The sequence below is a fragment of the Drosophila novamexicana genome, unplaced genomic scaffold (genome assembly GCF_003285875.2).
Source record: "Drosophila novamexicana strain 15010-1031.04,08,12 unplaced genomic scaffold, DnovRS2.1 tig00000485-arrow-pilon, whole genome shotgun sequence".
Lineage (NCBI taxonomy): Eukaryota > Metazoa > Arthropoda > Insecta > Diptera > Drosophilidae > Drosophila > Drosophila novamexicana.
Genome location: NW_020824808.1, coordinates 361,023 through 381,804, shown reverse-complemented (window position 1 = coordinate 381,804; position 20,782 = coordinate 361,023). Strand labels below are relative to the sequence as shown.

Sequence of the window (20,782 nt, the reverse complement as noted above, 5' to 3'; positions counted from 1 at the left end):
AAGAAAGAGCAAGAAAGAGAGAGAGCGAGAGACAGAAAAGGAGAGAGAGAGATCCATCCAGTTGGGCTTGGTTACTGTGCAGCTAATTAGTTCAGGTGCTGACCAGTCCCAGCCCCGGCCTGGCCCAGGTCTGGCATTGATAAGCTATCAGTGCGTATAGAACCTTTCACTTTGTGGCTATTTCTATGCTGCTTATCAAATGGCCATATAAAGCAGCCCGAACTTGGTTCAATAAACCCACAAAAATAACAGTTTGAGCATTTTCAAATTTGTTTTAACATAACAAAAGAGATTTTGTTTTGTGGTGCCGGCAAATCTTTGGCTGTTGCCGCCAGCTCTGGAGGTCGTCAGAGACAACAGAAAAACCGGCTCGACGAGCTGCTCGCGTGCACATTAGCCCTGAACTTGACCAGGCCAAAAATGCGAGCCGCAAACGCTCGAGACAGAGCTGTTGTTGCTTGTGGCCAAACAGTTGTTGTAACAGTTAGCCAAATGCCTTGAACATAATTGGCAGCTTGTACGGCACTGTTGCTGCTGCTGCTGTTGCTGTTGTTGCATGCAACAAGTTCCTGCAACAACGGTGTTGCCATTGACAGATGGGGCCTGGCCAGGTCTTCTGCTGCTGCTGCTGTAGATGCAGTTGCTGCATTTGCGCCAAGCATTTAATAGACATATTAAGTTTATGACGGTTTCGAGTGCTCGTAACGGTGGTCCTCGTTCTATTGGCCGGTTTGACAACAATCCAACTAACACACAATTTATTTAAGTTGTGTTCAGCTCCTGCCACTAACTGGAACTATTGCAATAAATACACAATTTTCTCTGTAATACACAAAACTGTCAAAATGTACCCACCTTTACAATACAGGTTATAAATACATGCCAAACATGGTTTGTACTAAGTATGAAAAATATATATGATTGCCATAGTATAAATAGAAACCCATTCACATATATCTATTTGAGTCTATTTACTATCTACAAAGATAATGACGATGATGATCTTATCAAGCAAATATTTTTTATAAATATTCTTTAATTAATTATAAATTATTTGTGATTAATAAGCCTTTTGTTTACAGTTTAAGATACTTTGTACTGGGTTATATTTTGATCAGGGCTGCCAAGCCACAAAATCGTCGTTGGTTCGGTTCGAGTCAATTCCTTTGCCTTGAGGTTCGGCTCGCTTGTTGCTCTAATGCTTGAACACCGTCTTAGCTGAAGACATGTTTTTATCAACAATTTAATGCAACAATTCAATTTGCCCTTTTTTCTGAAAATATATCTCTAAACTTGGTCTCTACATCTAGACATCTAAGTAACAAGTATGATTAGATAATTGCAATGCTTACGGCCAGCTAATTATGTTTTTGTGTTGGGTCTGCCTCAAATGTTTTTTATTTTGAATCAAACACATTTAAGATAAGAAATAAATAGATTTTTGGGCAACTGGCTTGGCTTAAGATTCCATTCCTAGAAAAAATAAATTAGAATTTCGGGTTTGAACTGGTTTTGCTCAATTCCAGTTGGCGGCATGCTTTTGATTAAGTTTGCATTTTTTCGTTTTACGTAAATAAAAAAAAAATAAAAGCTGTATTCCTTAAGATACAAATAATAAAGGCTTACATAAATCAACAAAATTAAAAATTTCTTAAGGTACAAACAATATAGCCTAGGGACATGCCCAACGATTATACCTAGTTAGCATGTCATTTGTAATATAAAAACATAAATATTCCTTGTCACTTGCAGACTCTTCGGACATTGTCGACTGCAAGCTGAAGCTGATATTGGGTCTGATATGGACGCTCATTCTGCACTACTCTATATCCATGCCCATGTGGGATGGCGAGGATGAAAAGCAATTGAATGGCTCCGGCCCCACGCCCAAGCAGCGGTAAGTTAATCCACACTGCACAAAATGCCACCACACACACATTACTCATGCTGTTCCAATTCATTACAGGCTGTTGAACTGGATACACGCTCGGATACCCGATATGCCCATTAATAACTTCACCAATGACTGGACAACTGGCAAGGCGGTGGGCGCTTTGGTGGATGCCTGTGCGCCAGGCTTGTGCCCCGACTGGGAGATGTGGGATCCCAAGGATGCTGTGCAGAATGCATCGGAGGCCATGGGTCTGGCCGATGATTGGTTGAATGTGCGTCAGCTGATCAAGCCGGAGGAACTGGTCAATCCCAATGTGGATGAGCAGTCCATGATGACATACCTGTCGCAATATCCCAACTCCAAGCTGAAGACGGGCGCACCACTGCGCCCCAAGACGAATCCCAATAGGTAAGTGAGAATATCTAGTTAAGCTTAAGGAGGTGCATCTTCATATAACTGCAATTAAGGCACGTCATATTTCAACTCTGTTGTTCTAATAGTTCTCTTAACGAAGCAAATACCCAACCAATTGTAAAGTTTTCACAATTTTAATACAATTTATATCTCTCTTTCGCGTTTTCTCTGACTTGCAACTGATTTAAACCCAGTTTTTGAAGGCATTTACCAACTGATATTCTAATCTTGTCTTTTTCTCTCTCTCTGTTTCTTTCTTTCTCTTTTTTTCCCACCAAATCTCGAATATATATTCTGTACAATGTATCTGGGCAAACATTTTTTTATTATTGGATATTGTTTTTTATTCTTTTCTTTTTTTTTTATTGTTTACCAAACCGCTCTTATAAAATGTATATATATATATATATATATATATATATATATATAAATATATATGTGTTCTACTACCTGCCCACCTATATACTTAATGTCTGAACATTGCAAATCTCAGCATTCCTCCGCCGCGGTAAGTTCGGCATGCTTCTTGTTTTAGCTCACTTTTTGCCGGCCCTTTTCTTTCTTTTTTGGCTTAAGTTTTTGATATGTTTTCGGTTCTCGCATTTGGCTACTTTATGGCATTTTGTATCTGCGCCTGCCACACACGATTTAAATGTTCTACCAGTTTTTAATTTTTGATGTTTCCTAATGCCCTTGCCGCCGGGTATTCCAAGTTTGTTACGAAGAGCCGAGTCATGAAACTTTGCATAGGTCCGTCTATTTGTTGCATGTGCACTACATATATAGGGATTGGCTGGATCGAAACATTATATCATATAGCTGATATATATGGATCGAAAATTAAGTTCTTATATGAACAACTTTTGTGTTTTACAAGATATTTTCAACAAAAATGGGGTTGACAAGTTTTTACTTAACATCTAACAAATATCCAAGATCTTACAATATTCTTACCACTTTATTATAAAGCTCCTATCAATGGGAATAATCAAACGAAAAATCGGGGTTTTTTTAGATCGAATTTAAGAGCTTAGAAACTACGAGCTTTACGATTTTACGAACATATCAGGAAAACCTTGTTGCTGGTCCTACTAAAAATAATGAATATCAATTAGTTTTATAAGGTGTAAACGCTTAGAAATTATATTTTTGTTAAATACTTAAATCCATGTGTCTGCAAGGGTATTCAATCTTCGGCGTGCCGCAGAGTGCTGTTATTTCTTGTTTTTTCCTTGGGTTTCTTTCATATGTTATCTGTGGCTTAACATTGTGCCTAGCCTTGAGCGCGCGTATTAATGGATACTTCAACACGCTGGTCGTCTGGCTTCTGGCTGCCCGCTGCTTATGTTTTGTTGTTGTTCTACACATCTCGGGATTCTTGTACATACCCGAAAAATCTTGTTCGCTTCATTAGCGCATTTTGCTGCCAAACTATTATATAGCTTATTGCTATTAGCACTAACTAAACCACTTTTTGCGCAAAATTAAAGCTCAGTTTAGTAGACTTCAGTTGAATATTTAAACTGGGCGTTATTAAGTTGCAGCTTCAGCGAACCAATCAGGTTGCCTCTCATGCTTGTTTTTTAATACACATTTCTTCGATTTAAATTAAACTTTGACAAGACTTAGACTTCGTTAAAAGAAAAGATTTATCGATTTCAGTATTCTCTTCGCGTTATTATTATTTGACCTTATTTAATTTTCTAGTAAAAAATATAATTCTGTTGAGAAAACTACAAAAGGTATATAACTTGATGTATGTATATGATATATAGAATGTTGCAGTTTGAAAAGTAAACGTTGTTAAGCAAGTATTCATATATATTATGATCAATATATTTCAATTTTGAACATTGAAGAAGAATTTTAGAACAAATTTTAACTTTATGTCTAATAAAAAAATTATATCATCTATTTTCTATCAATTACACAAGCACGGCTAGCTTGAGATAGAAACATGTTGTATTTATTCTTATATTTTCATTGCTTAACTGCCACGCCGCTAGCATAACGCTGCCTTTTATTTTGATCTCCAACGATCAAGCTGTATTTTATTGTGGCTGTCTTGAAATCGTAGAATACTTTTAGCTGCTCTGCGTAAATGATGCGAATGCAAAAAGCGCTGCATACTTATCGGCTGCGAATTAAATGATTAATATATTTACTAATTGTTAAAAGTATTCTTATAAACTAATGCAATTTGATTGTTAGCTAACTCTTTTGCATTTGCTAGCTTTAGTTAAAAATAAAACTAATTCAAACTTATCGTGCTATCCTCCTTAACACAGAGTGCGCGCCTACGGTCCTGGCATTGAACCAATTGGCCCTGTGGTGGGTGCGCCCGCTAACTTCACCGTCGAAACCTTCTCCGCAGGCAAAGGTAAGTCTAAGAGTAAAAAATCATAATTTCTCACAACATATATCTTATGATGCCGCTTTAGGTGTTGTCGATGTGGACATCGAGGGACCCAACGGTGTCGTGGAGAAGGCCGATGTGCGCTTCAACAATGACAAGAATCTCACGTACACCGTTTCGTATATACCCAAGGCGGAGGGTCAGCACAACGTGGCCGTTAAGTTTTCGGGTCGTGATATACCCAAGTCGCCGTTCCCCGTTAAGGTCGAGGGTCATGCTGGCGATGCTTCCAAGGTGAAGGTAACCGGTCCTGGCATCCAGCCTAGCGGTGTGACCATCAAGAAGCCCACCTTCTTTGACATACTCACCAAGGATGCTGGTCGCGGTGTGCCCGAGGTGATCATAATTGATCCGGCCAATCACAAGACTTCGGTGGCTGCCAAGGTGCGCCAGTTGGAGAATGATACTTGGCGCTGCGAATATGTTACCGCACTGCAGGGTCTACACTCGGTTAATGTCTTCTACGCGGGCACGCCCATACCGAATAGCCCCTTCCCCGTGAAGGTGGCTCCGCTGTCGGATGCGCGTAAGGTGCGTGTCTCCGGTCGCGGCCTGCAGGCGACGGGCGTGCGTGTTGGCGACGATGCCGATTTCAAAATTCATACCGAGGGTGCCGGCGAGGGTGTGCCCGAGGTGCGCGTCATTGGACCCGGCGGCATGAACCAGAATGTCATGCAATCCAAGGTGGATGGCAATACCTATGAGTGCCACTATTATCCCACCAAGGAGGGTCGCTATGTGGTCATGGTTACGTTTAGCGGACAGGAAGTGCCCAAATCGCCGTTCGAGGTGAAGGTGGGTCCCAAGAAGGAATCCTCGATTGTTGCCTATGGCCCTGGTCTGAGCAGCGGCGTCATTGGCTATCCCGCCGCCTTTGTGGTGGAGACCAATGGCGAAACGGGCGCACTCGGCTTCACCGTAGCCGGACCCTCGCAAGCTGAAATCGAATGCCATGACAATGGTGATGGCTCCGCATTGGTCAAGTATCATCCAACTGCCGTGGGAGAGTATGCTGTGCACATACTCTGCGACAACGAGGATATACCCAAGTCACCGTTTATAGCTCACATACTCCCACGCACCGATTTCCATCCGGAGCTGGTTAAGGCCAGTGGTCCGGGTCTAGAGAAGAATGGCGTAACCATTAATCAGCCGGCTAGCTTTGATGTGGATACCAGCAAGGCGGGCAACGCCCCACTGGATGTTATCGTACAGGATGTCTATGGCAACAAGCTGCCTGTGCAGATCAAGAATAATCCCGATGGCACCAAAAAGGTCACATATACGCCCACTTCCGGCGTGCCGCACACTGTGGAGGGTAAGCCAATCTGCTGACTTCGTCAATTGCCTCCGTAAACTCTCTCTCTCTTGTTTTATGCTGCAGTCAATTATGGTGGCGTCTCAACGCCCAATTCGCCACATCGCATCTATGTGGGTGTGCCCGTGGATGCGTCTAAGGTGCAAGCCTTTGGCCCCTGGCTACAGCCGGGCGTGCGTCCCAATGTGCCCACCCATTTCAATGTGGATGCACGCGATGCTGGCGATGCAGAGCTCAAGGTAAAGATCGTGCACGAAGACACCAAACTGGATGTTCCATGCCGCATTATCGACAACCAGGACAGCACATATTCGGTCGAAGTCATTCCGCCCATGAAGGGCGCCTACACCACCACCATGACATATGGCGGTCAACGCGTGCCACTGGGTGATAAGGTGGTCGTTGAACAGACGGTGGATGTGTCCAAGATCAAGGTGGACGGCCTCGAGCCCAGTAAGTACAATTGTCATATAAGTCTTAGCTCTCTATTATTTTTATGCTGTGAGTACATCATGGTCTAAGTCCAAGTCATTTCATTCATTCACACAAGCCGCGCCCCTGAACAGTTTACAGCAGTTTCGCATTATCACCCATGGTCTGCCCAAGGCGGATTTGGCTGTGACCATAACCAGTCCGTCAGGTAATCGTGTAAAGGCGCACATTATACCCACCGCGGAGGGTTTTCTGGTCAACTTTACACCCACCCAGCTGGGTGAATATTTGCTGAGCATCTGCTTTGGTGGCACACCAATAACGCCACGCCCCTTCCGCCTACAATGTTTGACGGGCAGTGATTCGAATAAGGTGCACGCCTTCGGGCCGGGCCTTGAGCGTGGCATTGTCGGCCAGCCGGCTGAGTTTATGATCGATACGCGTGGCGCTGGCCAAGGCGGCCTGGGCGTTACTGTTGAGGGTCCCTGCGAGGCGGCAATCAATTGTCGGGACAATGGCGATGGCACCTGCAATGTAGCTTATCTGCCCACCGAGGCGGGCGATTACAGTGTCAACATAACGTTTAACGAGCGTCACATCAATGGCTCCCCATTCCAGCCGCTGATTGTGCCCCTGCCGAATCTGAAGAACACGCGCGTCAGCGGCATCGGCATACAGCCGCATGGTAGGCTATGACAATAGGAGTTCGAGTTCTAGTTACCAGTTACCAAGCTCCAGTTTTTGCCGCCGCTGCTGCTGCTCTACTCTAATCCGCCTGTGCTCTAATCCTAGGCCCAAAGTCGCACGCAGCTGACCCAAGGCTAAACTTTGCCTCCCTACGTTGTTTTTGTCGTTGTCCTTGTTGTTGTCTTGTTTGTGTTTTTTTATGAAACTAAAACCATTTGCATACACTAATCGCATCGCATATTTCTGTTGCTGCTCCTGGCGTGCTTGCATCCCATACTAATCCAGCTTTGACTTTCCACACTCAGGTGTCATCATGAACGCCGACACGGACTTTATGGTCGATATGAGCAAGGTGGGCAGCAATATTGAGTCTGGCAAGCTCTCGTGCGCCATCTTTGATCCAATGGGTCATGTGCTGCCCAGCAAAATGGTCCAGGGACCCACCGATGACATCTTCCGCATCATGTACACACCCTTCGAGGCGGGCCGTCACACCATTGAGCTCATGTATGATAATATACCTGTGCCTGGATCGCCGTTTGTTGTCAATGTGAAGAGTGGATGTGATCCGACACGCTGCAAGGCCTATGGTCCCGGCTTGGAGAAGGGTTTGACCAATCAGAAAAACAAGTTCACCGTGGAGACCAAGGGCGCCGGCAAGGGTGGCCTATCGCTGGCTATTGAGGGGCCCTCCGAGGCCAAGATGACCTGCACGGACAACCGCGATGGCAGCTGTGATGTTGATTATCTGGCCACTGATCCCGGCGAGTATGATATTACCATACGTTTTGCGGATAAGCATATACCCGGCTCACCGTTCCGTGTGCTCGTCGAGGAGACAGTCGATCCCAGCAAGGTGAAGGTCTACGGGCCGGGCATTGAGCATGGCCAGGTGCGCGAGAGTGTGCCCACCGTATTCAATGTGGATGTGGGCGAGGCTGGTCCTGGCCGCATTGCCGTCAAGCTGACCAACTCCGAGGGCATACCTGTTGACAATCTTAGCGTCGAGGACAAGGGCAATTGCATTTATGCGGTTCACTATGTGCCGCCCAAGGCCGGTTCCGTGCTGACCTGCCAGGTGAAGTTCGCGGATGTGGAGGTGCCATGCAGGTGAGTCCCCCATTAACCTTAGCTTAGCGTCCAGCGGTTGAAATGGCTCACTCCTTGCAGCCCGTTTGTGATGACCGTTTTTCCAAAATCCGAGGCGACAAAAGTCACCGTGAAGGGCGTCAATGAGAAGAAGAAAACACCCGCCTCACTGCCAGCCGAATTTGAGATTGATACGAAGCAAGCCGGCCAGGCGGACATTAATGTGGCCATCAAGAATCCAAAGGGCAAGCCAATGCAGCCACGCCTCGAGGAGGTGGCCACCGGCACCTATGTGGTATCGTTTGTGCCGGACGAGTGCGGCACCTATCAGTGCAGCATCAAGTATGGCGACAAGGAGATCGAGGGCTCACCCTTCAAACTCGAAGCATTCCCCACCGGCGAGGCCAAGAAATGCAAACTGGTGGAGCAGGCGCCCAAGATACAGCCATCCGGTAGTCAGTCACATCTGAAGGTGGATGCACGCGAAGCGGGCGATGGAGCTGTTACCTGCAAGATAACCAACAAGGAAGGCAGGTCTGTATAGGAGCAGCAACGACTGGCGGCATATATCGGTTGGTATTGACAAAATATTTGAATATTTTCCATTCCTACAGTGAAATTGTGGACATTGATGTTATCGAGAAGGATGGCTTCTTTGACATACTGTATGCTCTGAACGACCCTGGGGATTACGATATTAATGTCAAGTTCGGCGGCAAGGACATACCGAATGGCAGCTTCTCCATTAAGGTAGTCTGAATGATAAACAAAAACAAAACATCTACAGCCAAATCTAGTCCCAAATAGGAATTATTTGTTGAATGAAAAAAAAAACAAAAAAATTAGCAATTATTATCATAATTTATTTATTTATCTAGTCACATAAGCAACAACTCAAAAAATACTCTACACGTACATGAAGTCTAGTCAAAAGTTCAGTCATTTTGGTGTTTGTATTTTGTGCCCCCCTCAATGTTAACGTCAAATTGTTTATATAAAAAGAAAAAAAGTCGAATTCGAAACACGCAAACAATTTACCATATGTACGTATATATGTGTATATATATATAACATATATCAAGCAATGAAGACCCAGCAATAAAGCAAAAAGAATACAATTTAAGTGCAACATTGTAAAACATGACAACAAAATAAAAGAAAACCCAAGAACAAATGCAACGTTTTGTGTACAAAAGAAAAATTAATGCAAAAAAAAAGAAACAAACATATTTCGAAATATTTTCAAACTGCATGTGAATGTTAAACGTTTTTTCAAAATTATTTATGAACCAACCAAATGCTCTCTGCTATGCTAAATTACAATATGCGCTTTGTTTTACATTATGCATTTAATGCACAAAATTATTCAATTGTTTTAATGCTTAATTAGTTTAAATTCTAGTACGCGTAAGTTGTTTGTGTGTGTTTGTAATTTGCAGTTGATAACACCATATATATATATATATGTATAATTTCTATATATCTAGCAAAAACCAAAACAAAACCCATACACACTTGAGTTGGTTGCGCTCAATTGTTGCTTAAGCACATTACCAAAAGAAAAAAAAATAATTCATTTATAATAATTGCTAATTTAACAACAAATTTTTCTCTCTAACCCAAACGTAAACTTTGCACTATTCATTATTTGTTTCTTTCAGTTTTATTGTAAGTACTATTACTATCCGGCTTTGCCCGGGCCAGCTTTGTTTTCTCTAGATTTTATTATCGCATCGCGTGCTAAATTTTAAATATTTTAATTTCTGCCTTAAAATTCCTCTAAGTGGAGTGGATTTTGAAAATCGGTGAAATACGTTTTGAAAAAAATTGTCATGACGGCTATTTAAAATTGTTCAAACAGATACTTATAAAAAATTTAACGCTTTCAAAGTAGGCTAAAACATTATCAAACTTAGCTAGATTATTCGTAATGGGTAAATTGGTTAAACAAAATTTATTTAGCAAAACGCAGTCAAATTAAGTCCTTGCATAGGTAAATGCAGTATAAAACAGAAAAGGCCTATCCCCTCATCTCGATCAGTCAGTCATTCAATCAATCTGTCACCCAGGACAAATAGTTTTCTAGATGAATTAAAACAGACATAAAGCCGACCATATAACTTTTGGGGTGGATTTTTAGAAATTAGTGAAAAAAGTGTAAAATGAACTTCAACAAAGATCATTCAAAAAGAGTAAATGAATTAAGCCAACTGAATTGCGAACTTTATGTTACGTTTAATTCAAATGTTTTCCGCGTTTTTCCCATCCTTGCAGGTGGCATTTTCCCAAAAACAACGTCTTAACGTGCAGTTGCATCACATAATAATGTAAAAGCAGCATAAAATTACTGCTTCCTACCTCCTATCTCGATCAGTCAGTCACTTAATCAAATCGTCAGTCAGGACAAACAGTTTCCTATATAAAGATAAACGCTGAAAAGTTGACAAATGAACTGTCAGATGAATAGCGACTAGTTTGTAAGCAACAACAACAAAAACAACACAGAGCCAAGTTTCTCAGAGCAAGACAATTCAAATTAAACAACTTGCATTTGCGGGCACTGCGCCCAGACAGTATATAATTTTATTGAAGCAAAGATTAATTGTGTTTAATTTTAACAGTTGCGCACAATTAGCTGAGCGTTAAAATTACAATTTCATATATTTTCACGCTGTCCACACACCTCGAGTCGAGTCGAATCTATTTTTTGACAGCGCCTTCATAAACTCGAGACCTTTGTTGGGCTGGGTGCCTACATTGTTTACGTGATGTTCAGCACATTGGGCCTTATTTCACAGACTTTTTAGGTGGGCTATAAAGTTTTTATATGCATAAATACTTATGCTTATGTATAGCATATAGCATTGGGATTAAATTTAAATTTTAATATGTTTTTGGTTGACGGGATATTACATATATTTTTGAACTTATCAAAACAATTGCAGTTCTGAAGTATTCTTAAAGTATTTACGATATCGGATAGATTTTGTTCAAGCGATTAAATGCCGCTTTTAGAAAATAGTTTTCCTTTCATTTCATTAATGTTTCATTAAACTAAAATTTAATGCAATTGAAGTATGTAAATGTATGTTTAAGTTCTTTCTTGTTTAAATAGATTACTAATTTATCTGAAAACTAGAAAGTATTTAATACCCTTTTAGACATTTCCTTTGGCAGATATGTGAGAGTAGTTAAGCTCGTAAATGCTGAAATTGATGAAAATATCATAGAACCTAATATTCTATGATATGGTATGTTGGTCCAATATTGATAAGATTTTGAATATATGTAGGGAGCATAGCGAAAGTAACTAACTTGGTCAATATATTTTAATAAAAAGAACCTACTTTTCTACAGATCGTTCGGCAGCTATAAATAATACTAATTCGAGAAAGAAAGACGCTCCTATTCAAAGTTTCATGATGATAGCTTTAAAACTCAGAGACTGTTGGCATGGAAGCAAACAGGCGGAGAAGGCTATGTCAACAAGTCTGTTGATATTGGTCTAGAATATATAATGGGGTGGGAGGGGTTTCCTTTTATGTGTTACAAATTTCAAGACAAAAGTGTATCTTCTACAATTGTATACTGATTTGAAAGCCGATATTCACCAATTTCCCAACTTTCGCGAAATGCTTTCCAAAAATCCGCTTTAACTTCTGTAGAAAATCGGCATACTATTTCTCAAGGCGTGGGCTGGGCGTTGATCACCAATCAGTCGGCTAAACAGTTAGCCAATCAATAAGTTTCATTTTTGCTTTTCAAGTGATATTCTTTTAGTTATAATAATAATAATAATAAAATATAATAGAACAAGATTATGATTAAGAAATTTTAAGAGTTTGTTCTTGACCTTACGATTTCTATAATTGGACAAGCGGCTGTAAATTTACACACTTCAACAAAAATGTAACTTTGGTTTGGCATAGAAATTGACCTTGTGACACATATTTTATTTGATGTATACCCTGTAAACGTATGCTAGTCTGTTTTTAGGCAGCATAGGGAACGGTCTTTGCTTTCTCTCAAAACTTGGCTACCTTGTGTGTGGGATGATAAAAGTAATTATGTGGAACATAAATTAACACATTGTTTACAGTCTAAATGAATTACACCATATTAATAATTAACAAAATTAAAAATGCTAAATTTAAATACAAAATGCAACAAGAGAAAAAAATCGCAACAAAAAAAAACAGAACTGATGTAAAAATTTTGAAATTAGTTTTTCCGCAGACAACAGCAAATTGTATAATATATAAAAATATATGCAACAATATATATTTGAAATGTTGCTGACTTATAAATTTATATTTGCATTATATATATAAATGTGCACACACATGTAAATGGCGTTAAGAACAGCGCTAAGAAACTATATAAAGAGGCTGCTGATTCACAGTTGTTGTTGTTGTTGTTGTTGTTGTTGCAGCAGGCAATCGCGTGGCCAGCACAAAATATCAAGTATACGCCGCATATAGCGGCGTCTGCATATGAAATTCATGTGCAGCAACTTAAAATTCGCAAGTAATTAAAATAAGAAACTGTGTGTGTGCGTGTGTGTTGGTGTGCGCTGAATTTGTTGCTGTTTGTGGAAACCATTAAAGATTGGCAAGAGGCAGAGCCATTGGCAGTGGCAACTACTACGACTAGTCGTCTTAGCTAGTCGCGCACCGTTTCTTAGTCAGAGTTTGTCCTCGTCGCCGTCGTCATCGTCCACGTAGCGTCGCGTTTTACAACACTGGAAGTCTAAAAGGTGGCACAACAAAATTTATAATTTATTTTATTTTTATCGAAACGCATTTCGTGACGTTTTCTGATGCATGTCACGACATGTGTAGAAATCTTCTGGGTCTGTCAATAGATCGCATATGGTACTTGCATCTAGAGAATTTAGAGAACATTTTGCATGTGCTTTCGCTGCACCTTCCCCCTGGCCAGCCAATTGATTGGCTGTGAATTCGCGTACTTCTTATTAATAGCTTAAATATTTTATTGAGATTTGTATCTTTGATTTTTTTTTTGTCGATTTGGCCACGGATATGGCCACACGGAATGATTTCTCAATATTTTGCATTTATTATAATTGTGCTTATGCAACAGCCGTTTGCTGTGGAAATTCTAAGCACATGACTACAAAAAAAAAAAAGAAAATTAAATGAAAAACTACTTACGAGTACAAACCGTCAATCAATGCCACTTCCTTTCGGTGCGTGTGTGTGTGTGTGTATAAGTATTATTTGTACTTATTATTGTTATGCCTTAGCCTTTGCAGCTTCATTTACGCGCTCTTTTTCTTGTATAGTTTCACACTTTCAAGTTTTGTTCCCCCTTTTTTTCCATATCAATCAATGCATCAGTTTTGAATAATAAGCAGAAGCCAGCAAAGTACCCACAGTTGTAAAATATTTGTGCAAATTTCAACACAAGTGCAAAGTATACGAATCTAACAAATATATCTAAATATCTATATATATATATATATATGCATATAGAGCACATAAGTAGTAAGCGTGATTGTGTTCTGGTTTTCCACACGTCGACCAATCGCATGTCTGGCTGTTGTTTTATGCATTTCAATTGAATTTTTGGATATACATATATGCATATATCTGGTGCTTAATTTGGCCATTTTCAATCTTATTTTCATTGACCTCAGGCTGTCGAAAGCATCGAACAATACTCGCACAGTGAATACGTCGAGGAGCATACGACCAAAGTGGTTAAGCAGACAACAACACAGGTGAGCATAGTTGGAGAAGTGTAAAGATTTAAGCAGACGATTTAATTATTAATATTGAGAAGATAAAAAAATTATAAAAAAAACTTTAAATTACATACAGTACATCATAGAACTAATATCAGAATAATGGCATTAATATAACTTTAAAATTAATTTTAATTAGTATCAATAGAAAAAACGAATAAATTAATAATGGGATTAATAGAACTATATTATATACTATTTATAGTATAAATGAATATAATAATAATAATAATAACATTCATGGAACTATAACAATAAATAATAATTATTATAAGAGCGAGCTAGGCAAAAGTGCGCGTATTTATGATGCATGAAAATTATGAAGCAAATTCTTGTTTTTATTTTAATTTTATTAAAAAGATTATAAAAATATTACATATTGGTATGTAAATAATCAGATTTGACAGATTTGCCTTAAAATTGAAGATCTGCCCTTCCATAGATGATTCCAATTTCTAATTTTTCGTAAAACAAGTTTTCCAATCAAAATCTTTTAATATTTAACTTCACCTCTGAAATCAGAATACTATAATATAAGAAATAAAAGGTATTTAAGGTTTAAGGCGAATATTGAAAAGGAACTAAAAATCAGTCGAAATGTCGATTTTTATTTTGTGAACTAAACCAATTTCTAAAAGGTCTATATTCCAAACACTAAGTTTAGGTATTTTTTCTAATTAAGACTAGTTTAGTTCTTGCCTTTAAATTTAATTATAATGTTTATCTCTCTCCATCCCACATGTTTTATAACTGGATCTTTGGTAATTAGAGCGAACTGGTCAACGGCAAATCGGAAGTTACATATCGAAGTGTTGCCTTTGAGAAATTGCCACTACCCACAACAGGCGGAAACGTTACTGGTGCGTATTAAGTTACAATATAGTATAACAATATTTCTGATAAACAACTATTAACAAAGAAAGCCAAGGAAATTATTTATGCTACACCCAAGGAATTTAAAGAGATGCTACATAAATTAACCTTAAAAACAAGCAAATATTTTTCGTGCAAATTCTTTTGAAATGCCAAAATTTGCATTTTGACTTTAGGTCTAACATTTAAAAAAGAGCTGCCAAGTGATTTTTAAATTATACGTTTTAAATTTAAACGCAATAATTTAATTTGTTTAATCTACAACATATACATAAAATTTATGCGCCATTTGAGCAGCGGCTCGCATTTGCAATTTAGTGCAAGCCGTTGGGCGGCTTCTATTGTGCAAAAATAGAAAATTGTCGTAAATATTCAAAATGTATGTACCAAAAACGATACAGATATGTGTGCTCTATATATATGCGACACCATGGACAAGTGGCAGAGGCAACGCACCCGAGTCTGGGCACATACAAATGCAGCTGAAGATCGGCGGACAGATGAACTGTCATACGTTTGGCGGCTTATCTGGCTAATTGTTGACAGTCGGACAACTTAATTAGACAATGACAGTGACAACAAGAACAGCAACAATGACAGCAACATCAACAGAGCTTTCAGTTTTGTCGAGCTCTAAGAAAAAATCTTGTAAATTTATGTGTGCGCCGAATGAATTTTTTTTGCCTATGGTTCATTGACTGCCTGCCGCTGGGTGAAAGTAATTAGCTATTAAATTTGTGTTTAAGCCCATTAAAAATGTTTAAACAGCGTATAATGTTTTTGTGCCAATGTGCGTATTCATAAATATATATTAATGGTGCTTACATATTGATTACTATCTCTAAACTGTCGACAAAAATTGATTTGAAGACAAGATTTCTTAAGCACTTGGTATGAAGGTTATTGTACTGTAAGAAATATTTTACCTTCCGATCCTTAGCCTTTGGTATTTACAGACATTCGAAAGCCAAATTTATGACCAATAAAATTTAGAAATATCGGACAATAAGCACCTAAGGCTTTCAAAAACAAATTTTCCATGGGGTGGATAAGGTGAAGATGAAGAGGAAACACAGAAGTATTCTGAAACGGAAGGCATGCATGTGTGTGAATATAGGATATAGTATAGTATAGTATATATGTATAGGAAATAGGTATAGGATACAGGATATGGGTTACGTAAAATGTAGGTATAGGATACATAAATATGCTATATAGGATTTAAGTATAGGGTCTATAGGATATATGGGAAGGATACAATTTTTGAAACCGCAGCTTGGCATTATGTTTAGGGTATCTTCTAGGCCAGCAGTCTCGACTAGCGCACTTCTACTCGTTTTAATTAGCATTTATGCAGTTTGCCGAGGGATATACGAGTTGTAAAACGCTTGCCTACAATTTCATTAAGTTCTCAACATGATTGATGAGCTCTTTTGCAAATCAATAAATAAATATACGATATTTGCATGCGAATCCCGCTTGCAGCAGTCGTTGCCGCCGCCTGTTGCAAATATTTGCTCGCATTTTCACGCTTCCATGCAATTTTCCTACATTTTCGCCGTGACGTACTGCAGAAAAAAGGAAAATAAATGAAATTAAATATAAATCTGGGTCTGTGCTCCTCATTAAGAACATGCACCGCGCCACGTTTCATTTGTGGCTACAAAAATCAATAAAATGCCCACCGTTGCGATGTGGTTCGTGGTTCGCTTAAGTGTCGCCTCTTTTGTGGCACGGCAACGTGCGGCTTTTATGGCGCGCTCCATTTCCTTTGAAGATGGTTTATTGTAAATGATTCGTTTTGGCCAAATGACATTATTTGTCGCGCATTTGTTGCACTGATTTTTCATTGATCAGTAGACGACAATATTATATACACCCCACTTTGCTGCTCATGTGCATCCAAGAGTAGCCTCTAGAATGTCTAGACTGAGTTCCAATTGAATTCGAATACTCGTGGCTTATTTGACAGCTCACAGCATTATTCAAAAGCAGAAAAATATTTTAAAACTATTTTAACTTATGTTGTTCGAAACAGTTCGCCTCTATCTCAATATACTTATTTGCCTACCTCTCAATATGCGCTCCAGAAAGGAAATAAATATTTGCATAGAGCAGAACAAGTACGGGAACTGAAGAAAACGCAACCGATTTCAAAAGGAACCTGAAAAGTTTGTATAAAATTTTCGAAAATTTGATGACAAATTTAATACTCATTGCTTGCCGCTTTTGATTGATTTTCGCCAATTGCATTTTGATGCCAATGCCAAATATATTTAATATTTACCTATTCTCAAATCAATTACATAAGTGCTCACATATATATAAAAATATATATATTTAGCAACACTTGTGTGCACAATTAATAACACATACGTATAGTCCACGAAAACAGTTTGACAAAATGCTTAACGCATTTTCGGCATTCCACAAATTTTGTTTCAAATCATGTTTTATCGCTGGAAAATTGCGTCTTCAGGCTATAAAAAAAAACACAGCAGCACATTCACATATTGCATTTATTTTTAAACATTTTTGCCACTTTAATGGGCAAATATTAATAAATTTGATGTCGCCTTCGCTGCATTAAGTAATAAATTCTATTTCCTTTGCTGTCTCTATATATGTGGACATAAATATATACATACATATAATTGTATATCTGGTTGTGTTTGAATTTAAGTTCGAAACGCATAAATTAATTTCATATTTGCACCTTTTCGAGCTCGAAATTCGAAATGACAACTGTTAAAATTCGCCAGAGAGACACATACTAGGACATGCCGCATTTCAGCCAAGTTCTATATATGCATGTGCATGTGTGCACACATACACTCGCAGGCGCACACTTGTCAAATGGCAAAGATTTCCAATTTTTCTATATTTTTATATATATATAATATATATATATTTTTATATATCGTTCATTGGCTCTGCTGCTGCCTACTTTATAGCAGCAGGCCTCAACATCGGCAGCCATATTTTTGGTAGATCCATGAGAGTGTGTGTGAATGTGTGTGTTGGTTGATCTATGCTGCCAGCGGCGCAGCTGCTGCTGCTGCTGCTGTAGAGACGCATCTTTTCTGGTAGGAACTGGCATGCTTTTATATATTGGCCTTAATTTCGATTTGGAACTGTCGATGTTCACTTGAAATCGGGACGTGGAGACGCGTGGACCTGCAAAACGTCGCTGGCAATTAAAATCGTGCGCTAACAAATGACAAACACTTAAAATTAACAAAATAATTTAAAAAACCCAATTAACAATTTAGGAATATAGTGCGTGCGTGTGCGTGTGCGTGTATGTGTGTGTGTAAAGGATACTTCAACACAGGACTTGAGCCAAAAGACTTTTAGCTTTAATTCGTCTATATGTTCTAGTTACATCGTATTATATAACACGTTTTCGTTTTGACTTTAAGCGTGTGAGTGTTCATTTCTACAAATCTTCACCAATTTGTTGGCATATTTTGTACTGTCCCCAGCTCAGCAAGGATATGCCTTGAACAGCCTTTGGCCCAATTGACAGATAGCGCATATCCTTGCTGGCTGCTCAGACAAAATGTACACAACAATTAGCGTGTTGTTAAATTAAATTGTTCTAAATTTTAAGTGTCTTTATTTCAAAAATCTGCCCGTGCTTCCAAACTCATAAAAAACAAATATATATATATAAATAAATATTATTATATATAATAAAAATAAAATAAAAATTGCAATAACAAAATGCACTTCAGTTGGTTATCTGAAAAGCCAGCAACGCCGGAAGCGACCTGGTCGGATCATTCGTACTTTTTTCGACCCTATTACTATAAAGTGACCGTCTCCGAGCGCGATCACGCGGAACGCACACACGTCTACTTCAATGAGACAATCATACCCCAGAATCAAGGATTAAATGGTTCAGATTATATGCCATTAAATATAATATCAGCGTTTTCAATTGTAACACATCAAGGTAAATAACTAATTAAAATAAAACATAAAAAAAGACGTAAAATTAAATAAAAATAAATTTAAACAAAAAACTGGTTACACAATTTTTAATAATATATCAATTTAACAATATATAATGCAAACCAAAACTAATTTAAATAATAAAAAAAACTAATTGAATACAATTAATATCAATTTTAATAATAAATCAAGTTTAACAGAAAACATAGTAAATTAAAAAAAAAGTAAAAAAGTTGTATAAAACAAAACAACAAAAAAAAAAAAAAAAACGAAATCAAAAAGAGTTAGGAAAAAAATATATAAAAATAACTTTAAAAAATTAAATGGGAAAAAATATTTCAAAAATATATACAAATTTTAACATTTCATTTAGAAAACATTAACATTTCCTAAAAAACAAGAATTACAATAATATAAATATAAAAGGATAAAAATTTATAATAAAGTAAAAAACTAAAATCAGATGTTACAGAAGTTTATACTAATATTTAAAACAAAGCTCTTGCGCTTTTCTATTCAAGAACTGTATTTCATTTATTTGAAAAACCAGTCAAATAAATCGCAGCCTCTTAAATTGAACTGTAAACAGATCAATCAAAATCTGTGCCAAATTTCTGGAATTGTCTGTCGGATCGCAAACAAAATTCTTGTGGTTGCTTTTTTCTTTTTTATTTTTCTTTTTGATAATTTGCCAGGCAAAATGACGTCCACGTTGTCGTCAATAAACCCAATTTCGCTGACTAAAGCCACAAAAATGTGTGTTCATTTGTGTTAATGGCCAAAATCTCACCAAAATGCTTGTGGACGGCGCTTGTATTTGAGTGTTCCCTCCATGTGTCCTCCGGCTCGCCCACCCACTGTCCACTCTGGCCGAGCAATGCAATTTTGAATTATGACCAAAAGTCTTTTAAATGTGTCTTCTTTTATGGCACCGACGCATTTATCTATTGGCTGGCATTATGCTCGTTGTTGCAAATTAAATTCTATGATTTATTATCAGAGTTTGCAACAAAGCGTAAAATTCATTTGGCCTCTTGTGTGGCGGCAACTGTGAAGGGTGCCTGCATATTCAACAGCATGAATTATAGTTTACACTCGACAACAAGTGCTGAAATCCAATGATTTGCGAATATATATATACATATATATATATACTTATTTATGCAAACAGTTCTTGGTGATTGATCCAGATATTCAATCAACTGTACTGTTAGCATCTGTATTCAAGTCTCAGGCTGGTGAATGAATATTGTGAAAGTGTTAAAAGTATGCATGATTAGTTAATAACTAGATCATTTACTTATTTTAATATATATTCTGATAAGGAGATATACAAGATGCTTGCTCTTATTTCATATAAATCTATACAAAGACTAGGTCAATATATAGGAAGATCAGAAGTATATCTATACAAAACAAAATATCAATAAATATATTTTCAATGCATACCACCTTTCTAAGATGTTTAAAAATTATACAGTTACTTTTCAGTCATTAAATATTTAAAATATATTTAAGGATGGAAGAAAGTAAATATAAAATAAATATATTTTAAGCCCAAACCAAATGTTAAAGCTGTTCAACAATTGTACTGTAAACGTTTTAGTTATCAGATATTGACAATACATCAAAAGAAAGGAAGTTTGAATCAAGGTTTCAATCTCAGAGTCTTTTTCATCCGTTTTTGTGGCATGTTTAATCTTTGCCAAATGATAATATGTGCGTAGGACAATGGCGACCTTATACGCCGTTTAATAGATAAATTAATTAAAAAAACAAATAATATGTCCTTATATTCAGTACATAAAGAATAATCGTGTAGTTTGGCTAAAAGTTATTTTCTGCAGTTTTGTTGTCTAGTGTTTATTTTTTTTTATTTATTTTTTGCGATGTGCAAATGGCGCAAACTTTCGCTGATATATCGAAAACATGTAT

At 37.9% G+C, this 20,782-nt stretch overlaps 1 protein-coding gene across 5 annotated transcripts in view; it reads left to right on the top strand.

Annotated features, from left to right (window-relative positions):
- Positions 1–20,782, top strand: part of LOC115761744 (filamin-A) — a 39,430-nt gene that overhangs the window by 12,195 nt on the left and 6,453 nt on the right. The window contains exons 3-14 of one of the 5 annotated variants that reach the window (XM_030703637.1): positions 1,753–1,897; positions 1,967–2,302; positions 2,802–2,816; positions 4,597–4,688; positions 4,750–6,042; positions 6,109–6,495; positions 6,593–7,159; positions 7,467–8,271; positions 8,332–8,784; positions 8,865–9,000; positions 13,910–13,993; positions 14,787–14,877. In XM_030703637.1, the coding sequence (XP_030559497.1) occupies positions 1,753–1,897; positions 1,967–2,302; positions 2,802–2,816; positions 4,597–4,688; positions 4,750–6,042; positions 6,109–6,495; positions 6,593–7,159; positions 7,467–8,271; positions 8,332–8,784; positions 8,865–9,000; positions 13,910–13,993; positions 14,787–14,877 (4,404 nt within the window). Of the gene's footprint in view, positions 1–1,752; positions 1,898–1,966; positions 2,303–2,801; positions 2,817–4,596; positions 4,689–4,749; positions 6,043–6,108; positions 6,496–6,592; positions 7,160–7,466; positions 8,272–8,331; positions 8,785–8,864; positions 9,001–13,909; positions 13,994–14,786; positions 14,878–18,601; positions 18,849–20,782 lie in introns of those variants that run through there. The other 4 variants (XM_030703638.1, XM_030703639.1, XM_030703640.1 and 1 more) reach the window with 4 other exon arrangements.